The 20,545-nt window shown below is 36.7% G+C and overlaps 3 protein-coding genes across 4 annotated transcripts; 1 reads left to right on the top strand and 2 right to left on the bottom strand.

Annotated features, from left to right (window-relative positions):
* Positions 1 to 146: 146 nt before the first annotated feature.
* Positions 147 to 9,431, bottom strand: LOC113686564 (succinate--CoA ligase [GDP-forming] subunit beta, mitochondrial). Of its 2 annotated transcripts, XM_089207292.1 has the most exons (12): positions 9,300 to 9,394; positions 9,000 to 9,053; positions 8,158 to 8,305; positions 7,154 to 7,253; positions 6,566 to 6,656; positions 5,531 to 5,683; positions 4,731 to 4,820; positions 4,277 to 4,373; positions 4,007 to 4,168; positions 1,397 to 1,539; positions 1,134 to 1,254; positions 147 to 571 (listed from the first exon to the last, which is right to left on the bottom strand). In XM_089207292.1, exons 3-12 carry the CDS (start codon positions 8,237 to 8,239, stop codon positions 459 to 461), a joined length of 1,152 nt encoding a protein of 383 aa, XP_089063418.1. In that variant the 5' UTR covers positions 8,240 to 8,305; positions 9,000 to 9,053; positions 9,300 to 9,394; the 3' UTR covers positions 147 to 458. The 2 variants fall into 2 exon arrangements, with proteins under 2 accessions (XP_089063418.1, XP_027060002.2); XM_027204201.2 differs by lacking the exon at positions 9,000 to 9,053 and having other exon boundaries at positions 9,300 to 9,431.
* A 3-nt stretch (positions 9,432 to 9,434) lies between these two features.
* On the top strand, positions 9,435 to 13,468 carry LOC113686540 (transmembrane protein 243). The gene is made up of 4 exons (XM_027204177.2): positions 9,435 to 9,825; positions 10,204 to 10,254; positions 11,087 to 11,191; positions 11,781 to 13,468. Exons 1-4 carry the CDS (start codon positions 9,778 to 9,780, stop codon positions 11,895 to 11,897), a joined length of 321 nt encoding a protein of 106 aa, XP_027059978.2. The 5' UTR covers positions 9,435 to 9,777; the 3' UTR covers positions 11,898 to 13,468.
* A 916-nt stretch (positions 13,469 to 14,384) lies between these two features.
* LOC113686539 (26S proteasome non-ATPase regulatory subunit 6) lies at positions 14,385 to 20,466 on the bottom strand. The gene is made up of 9 exons (XM_027204176.2): positions 20,243 to 20,466; positions 18,802 to 19,007; positions 17,963 to 18,108; positions 17,173 to 17,392; positions 16,616 to 16,724; positions 16,233 to 16,401; positions 15,585 to 15,662; positions 14,940 to 14,967; positions 14,385 to 14,651 (listed from the first exon to the last, which is right to left on the bottom strand). Exons 1-9 carry the CDS (start codon positions 20,385 to 20,387, stop codon positions 14,583 to 14,585), a joined length of 1,170 nt encoding a protein of 389 aa, XP_027059977.2. The 5' UTR covers positions 20,388 to 20,466; the 3' UTR covers positions 14,385 to 14,582.
* Between the last annotated feature and the right edge of the window lie 79 nt (positions 20,467 to 20,545).

Genomic DNA, 20,545 nt, shown 5'->3' with positions numbered 1-20,545 from the left:
CATTTTAGCATTATCAAAAATTGCCTTAACTTCAAAATGACCGCGTGATAAAGTAGATCAATACAGCAAAGGAAGAATAAACTGGAAAAGGACAAGGGAGGCCAAAAATGGCGAAGAATTAACACGACCATGATAAACCTGAAAAATTTGTGCTTCATTTTTATGATAAAAAGGCCTATCAAAATACCTAAGTCTCATTGTGTGAACTCCCGGAGGTAAACAATACTCGTAAAATTCAGCCATTACATTTCAAAGTTCTAATCCAAGCCATGTATTATTCACAAACAATGTACCAGGCACAACATTCATACTCTGACCATAGAGTCTGTCCTCAATTTTTTTTAATCATTTAGGCCTTCTTGCGCACGACTTACATCCACCCATTGATCGAGGACCCTGCGATTTTAGCGCAAGAGGTTAAAGGATTGGTAACTAACTAGATGGTCCAAAAACAGACGTTAGTTCGTAAGACTTGTGACTGCTTTTTGGGCCGCGTCATCCATATCATCTGCTGGGATCAGCGGCATTCCACTATCTCTGAGAATTCTTTTGGCCTCTTCCACATTTGTACCTTTATATTAAAACGAAGAACAGTTAGTGAGAATTGTCCCGTCCCATACCATACATTTGACATTTGACCTGTCAGAATGCAAACTTGTAGTCAGCAACTCAACCAGGAAGAAGGCGGCACACCAACCTAAAATGGCGGGAAAACTGCGCCTTCTTTAAACGACAGAAGAAATATGACCAATCAAAATGTGACTCTTTGCCAGCTAACCTATGAGAGAGAAGCGTGGCACCACCTACTAACAGTGAGGGCGGGAAGACTTGCCAATCAGAATACGACTTTCAGTCTGCTGACCAAACAGCAAGAAGCATGGCACCATAGAGAAGCTTAAAAGGGCAGGAAACCTGCCGCACAGTTTTCTATGCTACATGATATTTGACCCATCATAATCCGAATAATCTAACAGCCACATGCACACAATCAGACAGTGGCGTGATTCCACTGGCTGACAGAAAAGGCGGGAAAACTATCTGCGGCAGTGTTCCCGATGAAAATGTTTGAAGTAGTCTTTAACTCAAATTAATTACAGTGTTCACGCGTCACATTAAAATTATCAACAACCTACCTTCTAAACGCACCACTACAGGAACATTAACCTTGAGTTTTTTGTACGCTGAAGTGATTCCATCTGCTACGGTGGCACAGTTGACGATGCCGCCAAATATATTCACCAAAATAGATTTTACCTTAAAAGAGAAACAGGTCCCAAAATAACTGTAAATGCTTCTGGATTGAGCGCCGTGACTGCTATCGGAGTTTGTATGTAGCAAAAGAAAAATAACAATACAAAAAACTGAAGAAAACGAGGGCATCAAAGTCGTTACTCACTCTAGGGTCCTTTGTTACAATGTTGAAAGCTTGAAAGACTCCTTCCTCCTTCACTCCACCCCCAAGATCTAAGAAGTTCGCTGGGGTACCCCCGTGAAGTTTGATGATGTCCATAGTTGCCATTGCTAACCCGGCGCCATTCACTGGGAAATAAAAATATCTTATTAGACGTTTTGGTGCGTACTATCGCTGAGTACTTTTACGAGTTTTGCCGTATTTTCATACGAACATCAAAATACAAACAACGAGTAAAAATACTCAGCGATACTACAGGAAATAAATATATCTTATTAGACGTTTTGGTGCGTACTATCGCTGAATACTTTTACGAGTTTTGCCGTATTTTGATACGAACAACAAAATACAAACAACGAGTAAATAATAATAATAATAATAAATAAGATCTTTTGACAGGGAGCCCACGTCACAAAGTGTGGTTTTCAGTGAGGCCCTGCATAAATCTAACGTAAGGATAACAGAAAATATAAATATGGTTATCAAGAATAGGATAAAAAGGTATAATCAATAGAAGAGACTACATGTTTTTAACAAGACGTCTAAAAACTGAAAAATCGGAAATGTTCCTAATGCCGTCTGGGAGAGCGTTCCAGTCATCTACTGCATGACAAACAAACCGATGCTGACCCCATGTACGCTTTGATTGTGGTTTACAAATGTTGTTATTAAAACGAGTGTTATAATCATGTATATCTTTAAAATGATTAAAATTAAAATTCCAATCAATTAGTCCATTCAAGGACTTAAAAACCAAAAATAGACGATGTGATCTTCGCCTTTTTTCCAATGTATCCCAACCAAGTAGATCAAGAGCTTCTGTTGCTGATGAATGCTTTGGCATATCTAAAATTAATTTAGCTGCTTTATTCTGGAGTAATTGGATCTTGTTCATCAGAGTGGTGTTGGATTTATCCCCCCAAGTCACATCTGCATAATCAAGGATTGGCAGCACCATGGCTTTTACAAAGAGTTCCCTTGTATTTCTTGGCAGAAGATGTTTTATTCTCTGTAAAACGCCAAGCCTCTGAGACACTTTGGTCTTAATGTAATCCACATGATCAGTCCAAGACAGATTCTCATTGATAATTACGCCCAGATACTTGAACGAATTGACTCTGTCTAACTCCTTCTCCTTGATTGTTAATGTGAATTCTTCTAAGGTGTTAAGTTTCCTTGGACCGCCAATGAGCATGAATTTAGACTTCGAGATATTTAGTGTAAGTTTATGCTCGTAGAGCCACTGAGCTAGCCTGTCTAGATCCTGATTCAACATGGTCTGTAGGTCACGGGCTGATTGAGAAGAGCAGTAGATAGCAGTGTCATCAGCGAATAAGGTGACCGTAGTGTTCCGAAGGACCTTGGGTAGATCTTTGATGTAAATGGCAAATAGTAATGGACCGAGAATAGATCCCTGAGGAACACCAACGGAAACCTTCCGCGCAGGAGAAGAGGCTTGACCAATCACAGTCTTCTGGTAACGAGAGGATAGGTAGGAATGGAACCACTCAAGATTCTTGCTGCGTAATCCTAGAGATTTGAGCTTCCCGAGTAAAATGACATGGTCAACGGTGTCGAAGGCCTTCTTCAGATCAATAAAAACTACACCATTTACTAAACCTTTATCCATATTACTTAGCACTTCATCGGTAAACTGCGTTAGAGCTAAAGCGGTAGATCTTGCACGTCTAAAGCCAAACTGGTTCACAGCAAGCAGATTGTTGGAGTCAAGGTAGCCGTAAAGTTGAGAATGAACAGCTCTCTCAATTACTTTACTGACCGTGGGCAGGACAGAAATGGGACGATAGTTATCTTTATCAGACTTATCACCTTCTTTGAAAAGAGCAGTCACTTTCGCACATTTCCAAGATGATGGGAATTGACCCTTCTCAAAAGAGAGGTTTATGATATCCCGCAGAGGTGAAGCAAGTACATTTGCTGCATCACGGAGTAAACGTGCACTAATGCTGTCTAGTCCTACCGCTTTATTGGTTTTCATTAGGCGCAGCTGCTTTTCAACAAAGGCTGACGTCACATACTTGAGAGAGAACGATAAGGTAGGAACTGCATCGTACTGAGTCGGTTTTAAACCACGAAAGGCCTTTGCAAGGCTCTTGCCGATGCTTGAAAAGTGATTGTTTAGAGTTTCTGCAATGCCTTTGGGGTCAGTCTGCAATTTTCCATGACCAAAAACTGCATTAATTTCATTGTGGTTAGAGGGAAGTGTCTCTTTAATTGCTTTCCACATCTTGGAGCTGTCACCTTTAGCATCTTCTATTAGCCGACAATAATATTTCGATTTCAGCTTCTTTTCCTCGCTATTCGCACAGTTCCAAAAATACCGTATTTTTTACTCGTTCGATACTCAGCGATACTACACACCAAAACGTCTGATAAGTTATTTATTATCCACCTGCTTTTTTTTATGCTAAGTCTTTCTGTTTATTTCTCATAAGGCGGGAAAAGCAAAGCGGATAGAGAAGCGTATAGTGCGCAGCCGGCTGGTCAAACAGGTTTTTTACAGTACAAAATAACCAACTGTCCAAATAACCGTACATATCGCAGGATATTTGTACTCTATGCTATCGTCCTCACCAAGACAGGCAATGTTTCCATCCAGGCCAATATAATTCAGGTCATACTTTCCAGCCTCCACCTCTCGTGGGTCGCTTTCACTCTGATCATCCATTGCAAACACTTCCTTCTGTCGGAACTTGGCACTGTCGTCAAAGTTGAACTTAGCGTCAAAGCAAACAACTGAAACAGTTTGAAATAAAATGTTCTTTTAATAAACAATATTAAGTAAAACACCATCCTCCATAATTTCCAAGTAAAACAGCATTTTTGCACGAAAGTTTTGCAAACCTTTTCCGTCAGGTGTTTCACCAAAAGGATTAATTTCTACTTGTGTTGCATCGACTTTAAGAAACAGCTTATAAAGTGCCTTTATCTGTTCTGCGGCCTGTAAGACACAAACCAAATTAGTAATAAAAAATTGCTCACTACAATCAGAATGCGCAGACTTGCAGCGTTCCAAATGAGTTTATGTAATGTACTTTGTACAATAAATCCAATCACGACTTGGTCACTCGCGTTTTCCGACATTCAGTAAAAAAGCGCTCTTTTTTAAAAATGTGCGATTTGTTTTATCATTGCGTGCTCTAGAGTCTTTGTTGTGCCGTGTATCAAATGTAACTTAAATCGGCTCCGTCTCAGGAAACATTACAATTCTTGGGAAACGCAATTACCTGTTTTGCAGGGGACCATTCGTTACGAGTTAATTTTTACATGTACATGAATTTCTGTCCAATTAACCTACTTCTTCTAACAAAGGTCCTTGAAATTCTAATTTCTCCGCAAGGTATCTTGCATCTTCGTCAGTGATCCCCTTAAAGATGTCAACAGCAACCTGTAAATGAAAAAAGTCGAGACAATATTCACGACGTCTTGCACGATAGAGATTGCATTGGATTTGCTTTATTTTGCGGAAACTTGCCCCACTCTCTCAACCAATCAGATGCGAAACTTTCACCAATCGCAACTTGGTTGCCCGCGTCTTCACGCGCTTGGTTGGCTGTGTGGTTGGTTTTACTTTGAGTTCTCATTAGTTCTTCAAGGTATTTTTCTTTCTTCTCATTGATTAAAACCGAAAAGCGTAGGCAAAATCGTCAAAACCGATAAATTTTCACATCCCAGTTAACTGAAACCCAAATCGATCCGATACAGCCAGTGACAAGTGGAGCAAACAGAGATTTTCGCGGCTATTCGAGATTAGTGGAGGCGCCTTATTGCCGCTCAGATCGAGAAAAAACCGGAAATAGGAAAAACGAAAACCACATCAGATACCAAATCCGAACACCCATCAGTGTTTTTTAACAAAACGGAGAACCAAATGCTGAAAAACGGAAAATCTGCAAACTACAATCAAAACCAAAACCGAAAAAACCGACGTTTCTTGGAAAAAAAAAAACGGAAAACCGATCTTAAAAATAGCCAAAACCGCAAAATCGAAAATGCCAATACCTCCTTTGGTTTTGTTTTTACGGAAAGTCAATCGTCGAGTCCTCTAATGTAAGATTAATGCTGATCAGGTTTTTAAGTTAGAATGGTCAAAGTTACCTTGTGTATGTGTTCAGGTGTTTTTTCTGCGACTTCCTCGATATCTACACCACCTTTAGGACTTCCCACAATAACAGGTCCTTGATAACCTCTGTCCATTAAAATGGCCAAATAGGTCTCACGTGAAATGTCATAACTCTCTGCTACCATTACCTGCCAAAAAATCAGAAAATACAATATATTTTTCTATCCTCATAATTGACTCGTGAAATCATTGGCTGTTTCTTTTAACCTTGCGACTTCCATAAGTGATCAAAACAGAATTTCTCCTTACAATATCAAGATGATGTCAAGCATAAAAGTAATGAGAATAAAGAATAAGTATCCATTACGGGATTACTAGTAGATCTAATACTACATTCTCCAAACTAACATGATAAGAATTGTATGGCAGATAGTAAGGAGAATTGCTAATGAGATCTTGGGAGTGAAAGGGTTAAAGACACAAAGGAAATACTCTACATCAGAGCACCTATGTCTAGTCAATAATTATTGATATAAACAATGAAAGTTACTGGTCGTCATAACGCCAGAGACTGATCACTCAAACGCGCCAAAAATGGGGACAATAAGCACACAAAAAATATTTTTTGGCGTTTCCTCTGACTCTTAAGTTGAACCACACCCAATTTAAATCTGAAAAATGACGTAACACTCGTATATGGAATATTTAAACAAAATGTAACCAAAGTAAACAAGATAATAAGTTTTTAAGAAAAGAGATGTTGCACATAGTGTAGCATATTGCATTGTTCTACGTCCAAAATATGAGTGAGAAGTGAAAAAACTCAACAGAGATTTATTTACTGACCTTACAATATATGTAAACTGGCTGTGTAGCCAAAACAATCCCCAACAACACACATGTTACATAAATATGAGACTGACGGGCAAGACAGCGTGACTTCTTACATCATACACCACATATAAGAATGTCTATTCATAATTGTCTAGTACCCAGACTTAACCTACCTTGACATTGCAATGACATCAACATACAAGGAAAGATTAGATCCTGATACTGTCATTGTTTACCTTTTGCACAAGCACTCCATCAGGAGGTGTTTGTTTTGTTGTTAAGTTGTATCCCACCATCTGGTCTGTCAATTCACCAATTTTTTCTGGACTGAATACAAAAAATGAGTAAAATAAATCAGTAACAAAAAATTTTAAATAAAGTACCACAAAGTGAGAAATTAGTGGCATGTAATGATGAAGACATTGGAATTTAACCCTTAAGACACCAAACAGTGACTAATATCTAATTTCTCCAAACAATATCTCCCCTGAATCAGACATTAAGGTCGCGAGAATGAACGTAATGATGACCAACTTAGGAAGCTCTTGATTGTTAAACAAATTCTCCTTGTCAGCACCTTAGTAAATGTATAGAGACCAGTATGGAGAAAAAACAGACTTGTATTAGGGTGAAAAAGGTTATTATAAGCCCTGATGCCTTATTGTTGTGTTCTTGGGTAAAACACAAGAGATAAATTTAAAAATAAGTAAACTATATGGTTATGAATTAAATTTTCATTATTTTAACCTTACCAAAGAACAAAAATGCTTTCAATACAAGTATACCTCATGAGAAACATTGCAATTTGGTAAACACTGACTTACTCTGATGTCAAATGAACACCTCCTTGAAGGCCACTAGTGAATGTTCCCTTGCCTCTTCCACCAGCAAGGATTTGTGCTTTTAGTACAAATTCTTTAGCATCTACAACGTAACAATATTGTTAATGGCAGCTGTACTATCTAAATATCAGGGCTGTCATTAGAAAGTTTAGGAGGTATACGACCTGAACTTAGAGGTGGATGAACTAAATTATGCTTGCCTAGCAAGTAAGGCGTGTCACAAAGCAACACAGTCACTCTTCTATGGGGGTTGTGAGGAATGCTCTCCTGGAAAATTTGAACTTTTAAACTCCCAGAGTTATGATTTCCAACATTCTTGGGCATATTTGAAAATCTTTTTTTAAGCCAGACATTGATGTTAGAATCAGTTCAAAATTATTTATTTTCTGTCTTTCTGTACAATTCACAAATTAGCCTATTGATACTGCAAGGAGAGACAACTTATTGATCACCCCTAGGAGTGGAAGGGTTCACTGGATACCTTGATAGCACTGTAACCATACATGAGTGTCAGACACTTAAAAAATGTGTCCTCCGATATTTTCAGTGATATACACCCACATGTAGTGACACAGATTTGCACCTTAATCATGGACTGGCATCAAAACCACTTTTATGTAAGACAAACCCTATCAAATTATGATTACTGGTATATAATACTTGCAATGATACACATATTTTGATTGGTTCATACCTATGATCTATTGGAGAACAGATGCTTAGATGGTGTCACCATCAACATATTTTGGCTTCTTTATTACATAAAAAAATTAGATTCCATGTTATCATGAGTCTGTTCAGTTACAGATCACTGCAGACGTGGAAAATGTGGTAGGAATATCAGTGACACACTTGGCAGCACTTCTGTGCCACTTTTTGGTTCTCACCTCATTTTGATGTCATCTGTGATCTATTACTGAACTGACACACTGAAACATGGTACCTATTTGTTATTTATAATATAATTTTCTTCACCACCAACTTACTCAGTTCCTTGGCAATTGCAACTGCCTCTTTACCACTTTCTGCCACTTTAAATCGCTGCACATGAAGACCATTGTCTGCCATTAATTTTTTGCTCTGGAATTCTTGGAGATTCAGCCATCTGACTGGAGTAATACTAACTGCATTGGCCTGGAAATAAAACCAAGATCTAACAAGACTGCATAAATAATTCTCCCCACTGTCTGCCATATAGTTCTTGTGATGTTATTTTGGAGAATTCAGTATTGGATCAACTAATAATCCCCTAATTAACTACACTGCATAAAGGGCACACATGAGGAAATGCATCCAAACAAAACAAAACATATCAATCAGCCATCAATACAGTCTAAATCTGGAAATGTTAATGGTCCTCATTTTGCTTAGGCCAGATTATTACAATCTCAAAAAGAGAACTGAGAACTCCTTTAGCCTTATTAGGAAAAGTGCTTTGAAGAGAGAGTCAAGGAACTCTTCAAAATTTCACATCTTTACCTTTCACAGTCACAATCAGAATTACAGGCAACAAATTCAGGTCCCACAAGTGCATCTGACTCTAACTATCTAGTTTTCACCAGACCATATGCATCTGCCTCTGACTCCCTCCATTTGATTTTGACTACATCACATAGCCCAGTACTTCTGATTATGATACCCAGAGAGGGAAGGAGGGGGGAGGGGGGAAGTACTGGGGTCAATTTTTGCTGGGTGTGTGCTGCTGGCCTCTCAAAACTCCCAATTTTATCTACTCAGTAGCCAGTTGAAGATCCCATTTTAGTCTCTTTTGGTAAAACAATGACAATTTTTTAACGGCAAATCCTCGAATTTTGAAATACCTACTTACTAGAACCTTCTTGACCCCAAAATCCCAAAGATGTGCAACCCCATTCTAGTAACTCTATTGAAAAAAAAAAAAACAGTATAAAGCGGATAGAGACCATCACTTAGTTAGTCTGATCTAACAAGTTACAAGACGAATTGAAATTGAAAGCGAGCCCTCAATATCACATCCAAGAAAGTTGCCACGCGCGCATGTATGCAAATAAAATACCTTTACCTCAAACAACAAAAATATTTTACGCTACTTGACAACTAAGTTATTAGTGGAGGTACAGTTAAATTAAAAGAATAAATTCACACTCACCTGCGAAGATCGAAGCCAAAATCTGTTAGTTAGCCCCACACACTTTCTGCAAATTGTGGACATGGTTCCACAACGGGGTAAGGCCGCCATGTTGGATTTCAAAGGAACTAAACTACGAGCATGCGTCTTTAATGAGCCAGCTATATGACGTACTTCCGGCATTGCGGGCGCTAGCCCAGTGTAGCTACGAAGAAAAGTAAGCTAGATCCTGATCGTATTCGGTGGTTTACGACATCGATTAATTACCACCAATCCAATTGACACATAGAGCCAGTTATCACAAGTTTAGTTTTGCTGATACTCAGCCCTAAACTTGGAGAAGGGAACAGAGATTTTGAACAATTTCTGGTGACGGAGAGAGCTCAAGTTCTGCGAAATCGACAGGAGTTCGCTCAGAATCAATCAAAGATATCTCGAACTTTCCAAGAAACTATTTTATTAACGTTGAATTTACGATGAAGGGAATTTTATAGCAAAAATGTATAATGGATTGGATAAGCCGTTATTTGGCGAGGCAAGACCAAGGGTAGGTAAAATTATCGGGTTGAAGAGGTTTCCTCTCCTATAGCTTAGGGTGATCAAGTCGTTACTTAAGTTATAATCACGAGTTGTTTATAATAGTAAATGGAAAACAATCTGATTACCAACGATTTGAACAGTTTTTCAACACCAAACCTCGAACTTTTAATTTTTGTTTTAGTTCAAAAATACAACTGATCGTTGATCGATGAAGCAAGTTGCTACGTGTCATCAATTTTGCAACATTTCATTTGATCTATTGATTGTTTTGCCAAATTTCGTGTAAATATCATTTTCCGAAAAAATTAAACAAACTTAAGGTCAATGAATTTTTTTTCAAGTTTTGCTTTTTCTATTTCTGACAATTTTCGATTTTTTTCGATAGGATCGCTACTTTAATTATGTCGTCGGAGCAGTCACCGTCATATTAGTCTGTGTAAGTATAAATAATTATTTATCAATCGTGACATCATTCATGGATCATTGCTGCGCTTTGACTCATGAGTCATGTGACTTTTTTTTAGTCATTGTTGCAAAAATCGTGGAGATGTCCCCAGTTTATACTCTTTCTATACGAGATGTTAGTAACCAGCCCCACCCCCTCCTCTCTCTCCTGAATCATTTGGTTATGCCACACTGCTGACAGTTTTGTGAGTTCCCAATTATACTTCTTGACTGAATGAATTATTGAAAATGTAAAGCAACCAAAGTCTTTGATTAATTGAGGAAAGTGAGCTTTTTGGACTTTGCTTCTCTCTGTGCTAATCATCAATATCCAGTAACTGTTAGGGTTAGTCCTGGTAAAAGGCAAATCACAGTATAGTGCTCACTTTGTGACATATACTTATCAGTATGTATGAAATTTGCAACCTCTTAGTTGATGGATCTCCAGTCTAATTTGGTCAAGGTCACTAAAAGCAATCCCCTTAAGGACATTCCTCTCTTACATGACCATACTCCATGACAAATACACTAAATTATTAGTTACTAAGACCCTTTACACTCTAACATCAGTATGAATATTCTCTACTCTGTTCTGTTTACATTTCCTAAGGTGGTGACTAGGAGAATTTGTTTAACAATCAAGAGCTTCTGTATCAGTGATTCAGGGGTGATATTGTATGGAGAATTAGTTGCTAGTCATCCTAAGGGGTTTAAGGGTGAAAAACCTATCTTATTTCTTTTCAAACTTTTATTACTTACTGGTAGCAGTACTTTGTACTAATGGAGAAAATTTTGTAAAATAGTAACAAATCCATCTTTTGCAGGAGACCTTGATAAGCTCTTTGGTGGTCCCACAATTCCATCCCAAAGCAATCAATGTCTTCCTGGCTTTTATTATCTCAATGACATGCCTATCAGAACTCACTCTGGTAAGTCACGTAAAAGTGCACCAGGCTGTTAATTTTTCTCCTGGCCTTAGTGAGAAGAAAAAAATTTATTTATTTACGATTCACTGTAAGTTTACTCTTAATTGTAATTTTAGCCTTTTAGCATTTTTATTTCGTTTTTAATCTTGTCATGCGCATTTGAACATTTTATGGAATTTGCGCATTATAAATGTCCTATAATTATTATTATTATTATTATTATTATTATTATTGTTCACCTTAATTGTGCAAAATTCTCTCTTTGTAGCCCTAATCTGCTGTATCAATTTGCAACAAACACTCACTGTTTTCCATTTCTTTATTATAGCAAGAATTATCAAGACCGTAGTTTGAGTTGTCTTGCATGTAGCTAACTAATAACCTTTGCCAAAAAGGAATTCAACTATTATTAAAATTATTGTTAAACAATTGAAAGTGAATTTAGATGATAAAACTTCCACAGCAAAAAATTTTACATAAACATTATCAGCTGTAGGTATGACAGAACCATTCAGAGAGTTTGCCACAAGCTTAAACTCATCAGAATTGAGAAATAAAGACTTATTTAATTGTTACTGCAATTATTTTACAGATTTATTGGTACAGACAAGGAGATGTTGATCCAAAGTTTCGAAAGCTAATCTACTTCAACTCATTTACAACTATTTTGCTGTGTATATGTGCAAATGTGTACTATTACAAAAAATAATAAATGCTACAACTAAGGAGAAATTCAAATGTGTGAATTTCCAAACATCTAATCAACAAAATGAGCTATTTATTTTTGGAAACTTACAATTCAATACGTTGCATCTCTTTCTACTTCTCAAATTTTTAATATTTGTGTACAATAACACTGTGATGTTGTAATAAAAGTAATCAAATATTAAATAATTTTTCTAAGAAATTTTGTTCCTAGCAATGAAGTTGTGCTCCTGAGAATGAACTTTTAAAAAGTGTTGCCAAACCATTATCAATAATGCATTACACCATTTACCTCTGTGACAATTCTTATTTCTTAGTGTGTGATTAGCTGAAGCAAGTGAAAGATTTTGGACAATGCTTCTTTATGGTAATCATTAATCTCTAGTAAATTGTAGGGTTAGTCAAGGGGAAAAACAATTTATTGTATTACTAATGCTTGCTTTGCGACGTGAACTTTGAAAATTTCTGACTTTTTTGTTGATGGATCTGTCAAACCTTGAGTGAAGCCAATTTTATGTGGAACTGCTTCTATCCTTTACTTCACACTTAACTTTTAGTTGCATTTAGTGTTGTACTATGGGCTGAGTTGTTCAAAGCTGGGTTAAGATAACCTGGGGTTAGAGTGAAATTTTATTTCAGATCTGAAAGCTTGAAGAGCAAATTCAGTTTATTTCTTTTTGACTACAATTTGATAATTGAATGCTCTAAAAACAATGGGTAAAATGATTCCAAAATGGTTTTTGAACAGAGAAATATAGAAACCTTGATTAAAATTTAACCCTGGGTGGGTGCTAATCAGCCTTTGAACAATGGGGCCCTGATTTAGTCATTTGCTCTTAAAAAAAAAGAATTACCAGTATTTCTATACAATTATGTCAAAGTGTAACTTTTTGCCTTGGACAGTAGGTGAAATTTGAGAAATTCAACTCTCCTGTTTAGTCTTTGACATCTTAGCTGGATAATATAAACAGTATTTTGGCTGATTGAGATTGAAGAAACAAAGCTTAGGTCAAAATCCATGACATATGGAAGATAAATCAAAATGTTTTTTGATAGTTTTGTTCTTCTGTTTGGTCATAGTAAATAAATGTAAGATGAAGTTTTAAGTAGATCAGTGGTGAATTTACCACAGCAGGGATTTGTATTTTGAAAGCCTGCTCTGAATAGTTAGGGATTTGTATTCAGTAACTGCAAACATTCAACCTTTTAATTCCCAGATCAAATTTGTAATTCTCCTTATTGTCAGCCTTACAATTCTTATGATGTTAGTTCAGAGAATTTATTATTGGATCAACTAATTAACCCCATATTGATATTTTCCTTTATTCTCATCACCTAACTGGTTGATATTGTATTGATATTGTAGGGAGAAATTCTGTCCCAATCACTCATAGGAGTGAAAGGGTGAAGTTTAGAATACTACTTTTGAACTAGAATAGCAAAGAGATGTATCTTTGACCATTCTGTACATTTTTTTTAAACAAGAGATCTTTATACAGACCAACACAGACAAAATCTATGCACAGACATTATTTTAAACTTTGTTGGTGGAAATAAAGTTGTCAAAGAATTGAATATCACGTTCAGTGTCTAATATGCTGAGCCAACCTGTTAAGTATCATGTTAGAGATCAAGTACACAGAATCAGATCTCCTGGGGTTCAGCTCCAATTGGGGAAGTTGGATTTTTCCTCTTCCCTTGCTGATGACAAACAAATAAATCAAATATTTTCCTTTACCTGACAACATGGCTCAAAATTCACCATACTTCCTAGAAATTCTATTCAAGAGGCCCCACATCAAAATAACAAGAAATATGTCACAAAACACTGCAATATGCAGGATCTGTACCCTTTTTCAGAAGTAAATTTTAAGGACTTTTCCAAGATGCAGATTAATTTTTCCAGGACTTAAAATTTCACCTTAAACCCTCTCACTTCCAAGATTTCAAAAGGAATTCTCCTTACAGTCTACATGTACATACATTTCTTACACTGATAAATTCTGAAAACTTAATTGCCTGAGTTAAGCAGATTTCCATGACTTTCCAGGACCTGAAGTCTTTTTCCTGGACTTTCCAGTCCTGGAAAATGTCAAAACAAAATTCAAGGACTTTCCAGGTTTATTAGGACTCATACAAACCCTGAATAACACTAGAGCCCTTGTGCATAACTTTCATGCTGTTATGCCATATTTTATTGCACAGCTGTCAAGTCAAGTCATCTTTATTTAGGAAGGGCAGACCTTTCAGCACAAAATTGGTATCAGCAGGGGGCCTGCCTGACTCCAAGCTGGGGATTGTTCAAAGGCTAGTCCCCATGCATTGTAAGGAAACATTTTTGTTCATAGCTCCCCCCTTCCTCCACCTCCCTCTCCTCCAAAAGATCTACAGTATGGTTATGTTAAATTGCATCCACAGAGAGTCAGATATCTGACACTAGATTTAACTACACATTAGGTAAAAAATATTAGGAAAAAATAAAGGCACATGATTTGACTTGGAATCTGAATGTTATTTCATCCAAAGGACATCTTTATTTTCTGTCTGAGACATTCTTTGTCTGAATCAAAATGGTACTGTTTACAAAAAAGCATTTTAAATAACTATATTTTGTAACCTTACATCGATCTTCAGCAGGAGGGAAAGTTTGTTATTTCTAAAAAAAAGTTGAAAAGGTTCATGACTGTTGTTACATGTTTATGACGCGGCTGAGTTTCTGGATTCTGTTTAGGAGAAGATCCCCCTGTTTTATAGTGGCCTGGGAAGAAAAACATAACATATTTCAATTGGAGTTAAATTTTACTTTCATCAACAAAACAAAGAATACAAATTAAGTAGTGAATGACGTTGAAAAATGTATTGACAACAAGTAGCTCTACGGATAGCAGTGAGGGTACACTGCACCCATTAGCAACTTGACATATGGTTGTAGGTCGCTGATACCCTTAGAACTCCCTTAATCCTAGAAGTGATCAAAAGGCTAAGTCCCTCAGCCATCTCAACCTCAAAATAATACATTTTTATTACAGTTCTACTCAACACATACCTGATACTGCCAATTCTTATGATCAGGCCTGCAAAATTGACAAATCAAAGTTATTAGTTTATTTGTAAAATTGCCATGGTAAATTATGCATTCTAGTTAGAGCAGCCTCAGGGATATTTCAGAAAGAAATTTTTCAAAATCCACATGTTTTATTATGATAGTGCAGCAAGCTGGTAAAAAAAGGCATTCATACTTGCTGCAAGTTGAGAAGTAATCGGAATAATCAAAAGTTTAACTACATTCAGTAGTAGATTAAATGCTGTGTGGACATAGTAAATAAAGAGACCAATAGAGCTTCTAGAATTTCTGTTGCAAGAGAACAATACAGAATTAACCCTTTAAGTCCCAAGATCTCATTAGTAATTCTCCTTACTGTCTAATATATAGTTCTTATTATGTTATTTTGGAGAATTTGGTATTGGATCAATTAATAATCCCCTGATTTATATTTTTCTTTATTCTCATCACTTGTCTGCTTGATATTGTATTGTTATTGTAAGGAGAAATTCTCTCTTGGTCACTCATGGAAGTTCAAGGGTGAAAGGTGCCTAAAAATGAACCTACCTATTTTTAGATTCTCTGAGGTATAAGAAAACACTGATTCAATACTTCAGCTTTGATTATTACTGGTCAAGTATTTCTTACCTATTGGTTTCCACAACTCCTCCAACTTTGTCAATTTTACAGTTCAATCTCCCTGCTGCGATGAATCGTGAAAGTTCCCTAAAGAGAAAAAGACCATATCAATCAATTAATCAATTCATACAAGGGGTATATCAAACAGAGTTTATCAAAGATCATTTTTCAGTACACCCTTTACAGCCTAACATCAGAATGTATATTCTCAATACACTTCTCTGTACATTTTCTAAGATACTGACAAGGTGAATTCATTTAACAAAAATTAGCTTATTTAGTTGGTTTATTGAGACCATATGCCGTGAGAGTAAATGATTGAATAAAATCAGGTCAAATCCAAGGGAAACTGAATCTTGATTGAGTTAGCAAAGAGTTTGAATTGACTAACTTTGAGTTAGCTGATAGTAAATGAGAGGAAAAATGAGATGAAATCCTCATGGGAAACTTGATCTTGTTGGAGTTAATTGTCTATGAGGGTTCAAGTTAAGCCAGGTTCTCCTGTATTGCACTAACTTGGATAAGACCTACCAAACAAGCTGTAGCAAAGAAAAGACAAAGCAGAACTGAAATCCCAAACTGAAATAGCCACAGCAAGAGAGGATAGGGCAGCCTGGAGGCAAGGCAAAAACTTAAAAACAATGATATGTCACTTACCTATCAATAAACTCCTCACTAACTCCAAAGGCATTAGCCATGTATTGTAATGTGAGACTGCGATAAGACTCCAGCAGCTGTGTGTAGGCCTGAATTCGCATCTCTCTGACATAGTATCTGCAGTGTGGTGCTAGCAACCTGTCTTGCTTCAAGAAGTCCTCAATTTTTGCTACAAAAGGTAAAGGATTAGGAAATTCATCGTTACATCATTAAAAGCAAAACACAAATGTAAAAGTGAAAATTCAATTTTGACTTGTGACTGATACAATCATAGCCTGCTTGAGGACTCTGAACTTAGGTAACAGCAAAATAGGACAAGAAGAGCATTTATAAGATTACTCTCTGTTTATAAGTAGTGGTTTTACCATGGAGGTTGTTCTTACCCAATGCAAGGAAGAAATCTGCATAGTGGCAGTTGTAAAAGGACAAAAGGAACTGGCTGGTGACAGGAAGCTGATGGAGAACTTCAAGGATTTCTGCACCATTTACCACCTGGGAGAGAGAGAAAAACTATATTAAATTCAATTTCTTACCCATGAGAATATTCTTAACAGAACCTGACGTTTCTACAAGGCTTGTGGAATAAATGGCTAACACGTAAAAAGCTTTCCACTTCAAACTGGAATCCACTTCCCAAACACATAAGTTTTGGTAACATGACTGTATTTTCAAGTTTGAAATTTTGTTCTAATAAATGTTCTGTTGCCTAAAACTCCAGCATGATTAGTTTTAGTCATGCATCTGATTTATGCAATTGGAGGTGCGAGTTTATTTGACCAATCATAGACAAAACAAAAACAGAAACCAAATGCAATCTTGAATTATTTTCAGTCATCAAATGAAAACTGCTCTGTGTTACAGAGACCATTAGATAATTAAGGCACGTAACTTTCATTCACTGTTACTGGAACTTGCAAAATTTCAACACAATATTACACACCTTTGTTCTGAGATCAACCCGTTCTAGTGCGATCATACTTGCAAGAACAGTGTAGGTGACAAATGTTTTGTAGTCCATCAGTTCATAGGAAGTAAATGTGGAAATGCTATCCAAGAAATTACTGGCTGCAGACTTGAAATCGCGGATGGATAGAAAATAAATTCCTTGGTACACTTTAAGCCTGTTACGACGATCCCAATCGCCGCCCTCTTCTATTAACCTGTTTTAATGATGATGATAATGATAATGATGAGGAGGAGGAGGAGGAGGAGGAGAAGAAAAAGAAGAAGAAGAAAGACCATAACCTAATAGAAGAAAGGAAAGGTGCCAGGCAAAAGGTTGAGAAAAACCACTCAGATCATGACAATCAAATGAAAAAGAGAGGTGCTACAAAGGTCTTGTAAGGAACCAACCACACTACCTCCCCTTGCTTGCCCTGACCCAATAACTCCCCTACAAATATAATTCCTTTAATTTTGCTATCATGGTCTGTATTATTAATCCTTTACACCCCATCATCAGAATGCATATTCTCCATACTGTTCTATACACATTTCTTAACATGCTGACAAGGAGAATTTGTTTAACAATCAAGAGCTTCTTTAGTTGGTGATCATTTCCCTTATTCTCATGACCTTCATATTAGAGTCAGGCGTGATACTGTAGGGAGAAATTAGATGTTCATCACTCTTAAGGGTTAAGGATTCGGTGAATGCCTGGAACAGGCTATGGTATTCCTTGCAAATAATCTTTTTTTAAATTTGTGGCAGGAAACATTTTTAGCACTTACATTTTTGCCTTGTCTATACTCCTAGTAATCAGATCATTATCCAAGTAAAACAAACCAATGCGTATCTGGTAAAAAATTATGTCCAGTTTGTATCCAAGTGCTACAGCTTTGTCATAGGCCAGACGGAAAACACTCAAAGCCTTTTCCTAAAAGTATAAAATATGTAATGTATGATTAACAATGGATTTTTTCCAAAGTACACTCATGCACATGTGTAAGTCTTCATTGATGATAAATTACGTAACAAGTGTAATAGAATATCAATAACCTTTTAATGTTTTCTACTTTCAAAACATCATTAATCCTGTAACTTCCATTAGCAACAAAGACAGAATTCCTACCTACATTATTAATACTATGTCAAGTAGACTAGTGATAAGAAGGAAGAAAATTAGGGGATTATTAGTTGATCCAATAACAAATTCTCCAAACTAACATCATAGGAATTGTATATCAGACAGTAAGGAGAATTATTAATGAGATCCTAGAAGCGAAAGGGTTAACCCCTCACACCCAAACATCAGTATACATATTCTCCAAACTGTTCTCTACACATTTCCTACGATGCTAACAAAGAGAAGTTGTTTAACAATCAAGAGCTTGTTTCATAGGTGATCATTTCCCATATTCTTGTCACCTAAATATGTGGTTCAGGGTTGATATTGTAGAGAGAAATTGGATGCTAGTCACTCTAAGAGGTCAAAGGTTACTGTTATTATTATCATAAGTACTGCGTCATTCAAACATTTACCAAACAATTCTTCAATAATGAAATGAGACATTTAAATACTGCTCAGACACTAAAAACATGAGTTCAAGAACTCCTTCCATATTTATACCTTATCTCCAATCTTACAAAGATATTCTGCTTTGGCGTATAAAGCATCTCTGATTTCTGTTTCTCCCAAGTTTTCCTCGGCATCTTTTAGTGTCTCATCAAGCTTCTTAACCATTTCTTCATTATTTGAATGCATCGTTGCCAGCAGAGAGTTGTCTACATCCCATTTAAGCTCTGTACAGAGCTCTTCATACAATGGAGCCATATCTAGAGAAAAATATTGGAAAATTAAGCCAAATATATGTAGAGGTCATGTGTATTATAAAGCCAGCCCTGGTGCTAATTGGTTAGTAGAACCATTCACAACGAAGTGCCAAAAAAGGCTAACCAGCTGGAAAAAAAACAGTTATTTCCCAGTCTAGGTCCATCCGTATAGGAAAAACTGTACCAGTAATCTTGAGAGTGACTCTCCATCTTTGGCCATAAGCCAAACTCAAGACTAAGGCATACTATTTACCCATACAGATCTCCAATCCTCAGTAAATGACATATATACACCAGTATAGGACTGTAGTCTCATTTAAGTTTAGCAATGTGGAAGATTAACCCTTTAACTCCCAAGATCTGATTGTTAATTCTCCCCTCTACCTGCTACACATTTCCTTGTAAATTAATTACAAGAATTTGGTGTTCAATCAAGGTGATATCTTGTACCTGGTGAGTTTAAGAGTATTCTCATTACCTGTTTGCTGAACAATGTATGGATATTATAGGGAGAAGTTACATGTTGATCACTTCTGGGAGTTAAAGGGTTAATGTTTATTGCGCCCTTCAGCTTGTATCATTTACCACCCCTACTAGAACCTGCTTAACTTTAAACCAATTTGATCCACTGTATGTGTAGATCTTAACCCTTTAACCTCTAACCCCTAAGAGTGATTGGCATCTAATTTCTCCTCACAATATCACCCTTGAGTCACACATGAAGGTCATGAGAATGGAGGATATGATGCCCAACAAAAGAAGCTTTTGATCAGTAATCAAATTCTCCTTCTCAGCACCTTAGGAAATGTATAGAGAACAGTATGGAGAATATCCATGATGACAATAGGGTGTAAAGGGCTAAACAAGCCATGTAATCAGTGGCTCCCAGTGACTCACACTTTCTACAGCTCACGAGCACTGTGAAAATTTCAGTAGTCAGAGTGGGAATTGATCATTTTCTTAATCAAATGTGAGCACCTTTAACTTTCGTAACGTCCAATAGATTTCTTATCATTAATCTTATTTAGTTTCGGGATTAATGTTTCCGCACGCGGTAACAAATATCGACTTCAACTTACGAGAAATCTCTACCTTCAGGCTGTATTAAGCTTAGTAAAATTGAAAAAGAAGCAAATTATTGACACAAGTAATCAAAATGAAGAGTGAAATCTATAAATCTAGATGGCATGTCAGCTTATGACTAGGCAGAAAAATTAACCAAACTGCAGAGAGCTTACCATTTTCTTTCACGGCTTCCAAGAGCCTTTTCTTCGCGTCTACCTTGTTTTTTCCATCTGGATTCGTTAAAGTAAAGCGCCATGCTGCTAGTTCAAGGTTTGGATTCTTTGGCAGGCCCTCTTCTTCTAGATTTTCGACCGGCATTTCAATAGAATGATGGCAATGAGTTTTGTAAGAAATGTCTCTCTAATCTTCTGACTGATACACAGTAACCTCGCCTGGAAGGCTGAGTAGCCTGGCCCGAATCATTAGTGAGTAGCTACGCTGGGACGGGAGGGTTGTAGTTCGAAAAATATTTAAAC

This window comes from Pocillopora damicornis, chromosome 5 (assembly GCF_964200805.1).
Source record: "Pocillopora damicornis chromosome 5, jaPocDami1.2, whole genome shotgun sequence".
Lineage (NCBI taxonomy): Eukaryota > Metazoa > Cnidaria > Anthozoa > Scleractinia > Pocilloporidae > Pocillopora > Pocillopora damicornis.
The sequence above is the reverse complement of the archived record's forward strand: the minus strand, read 5'-3'. Positions and strand labels throughout refer to the sequence as shown.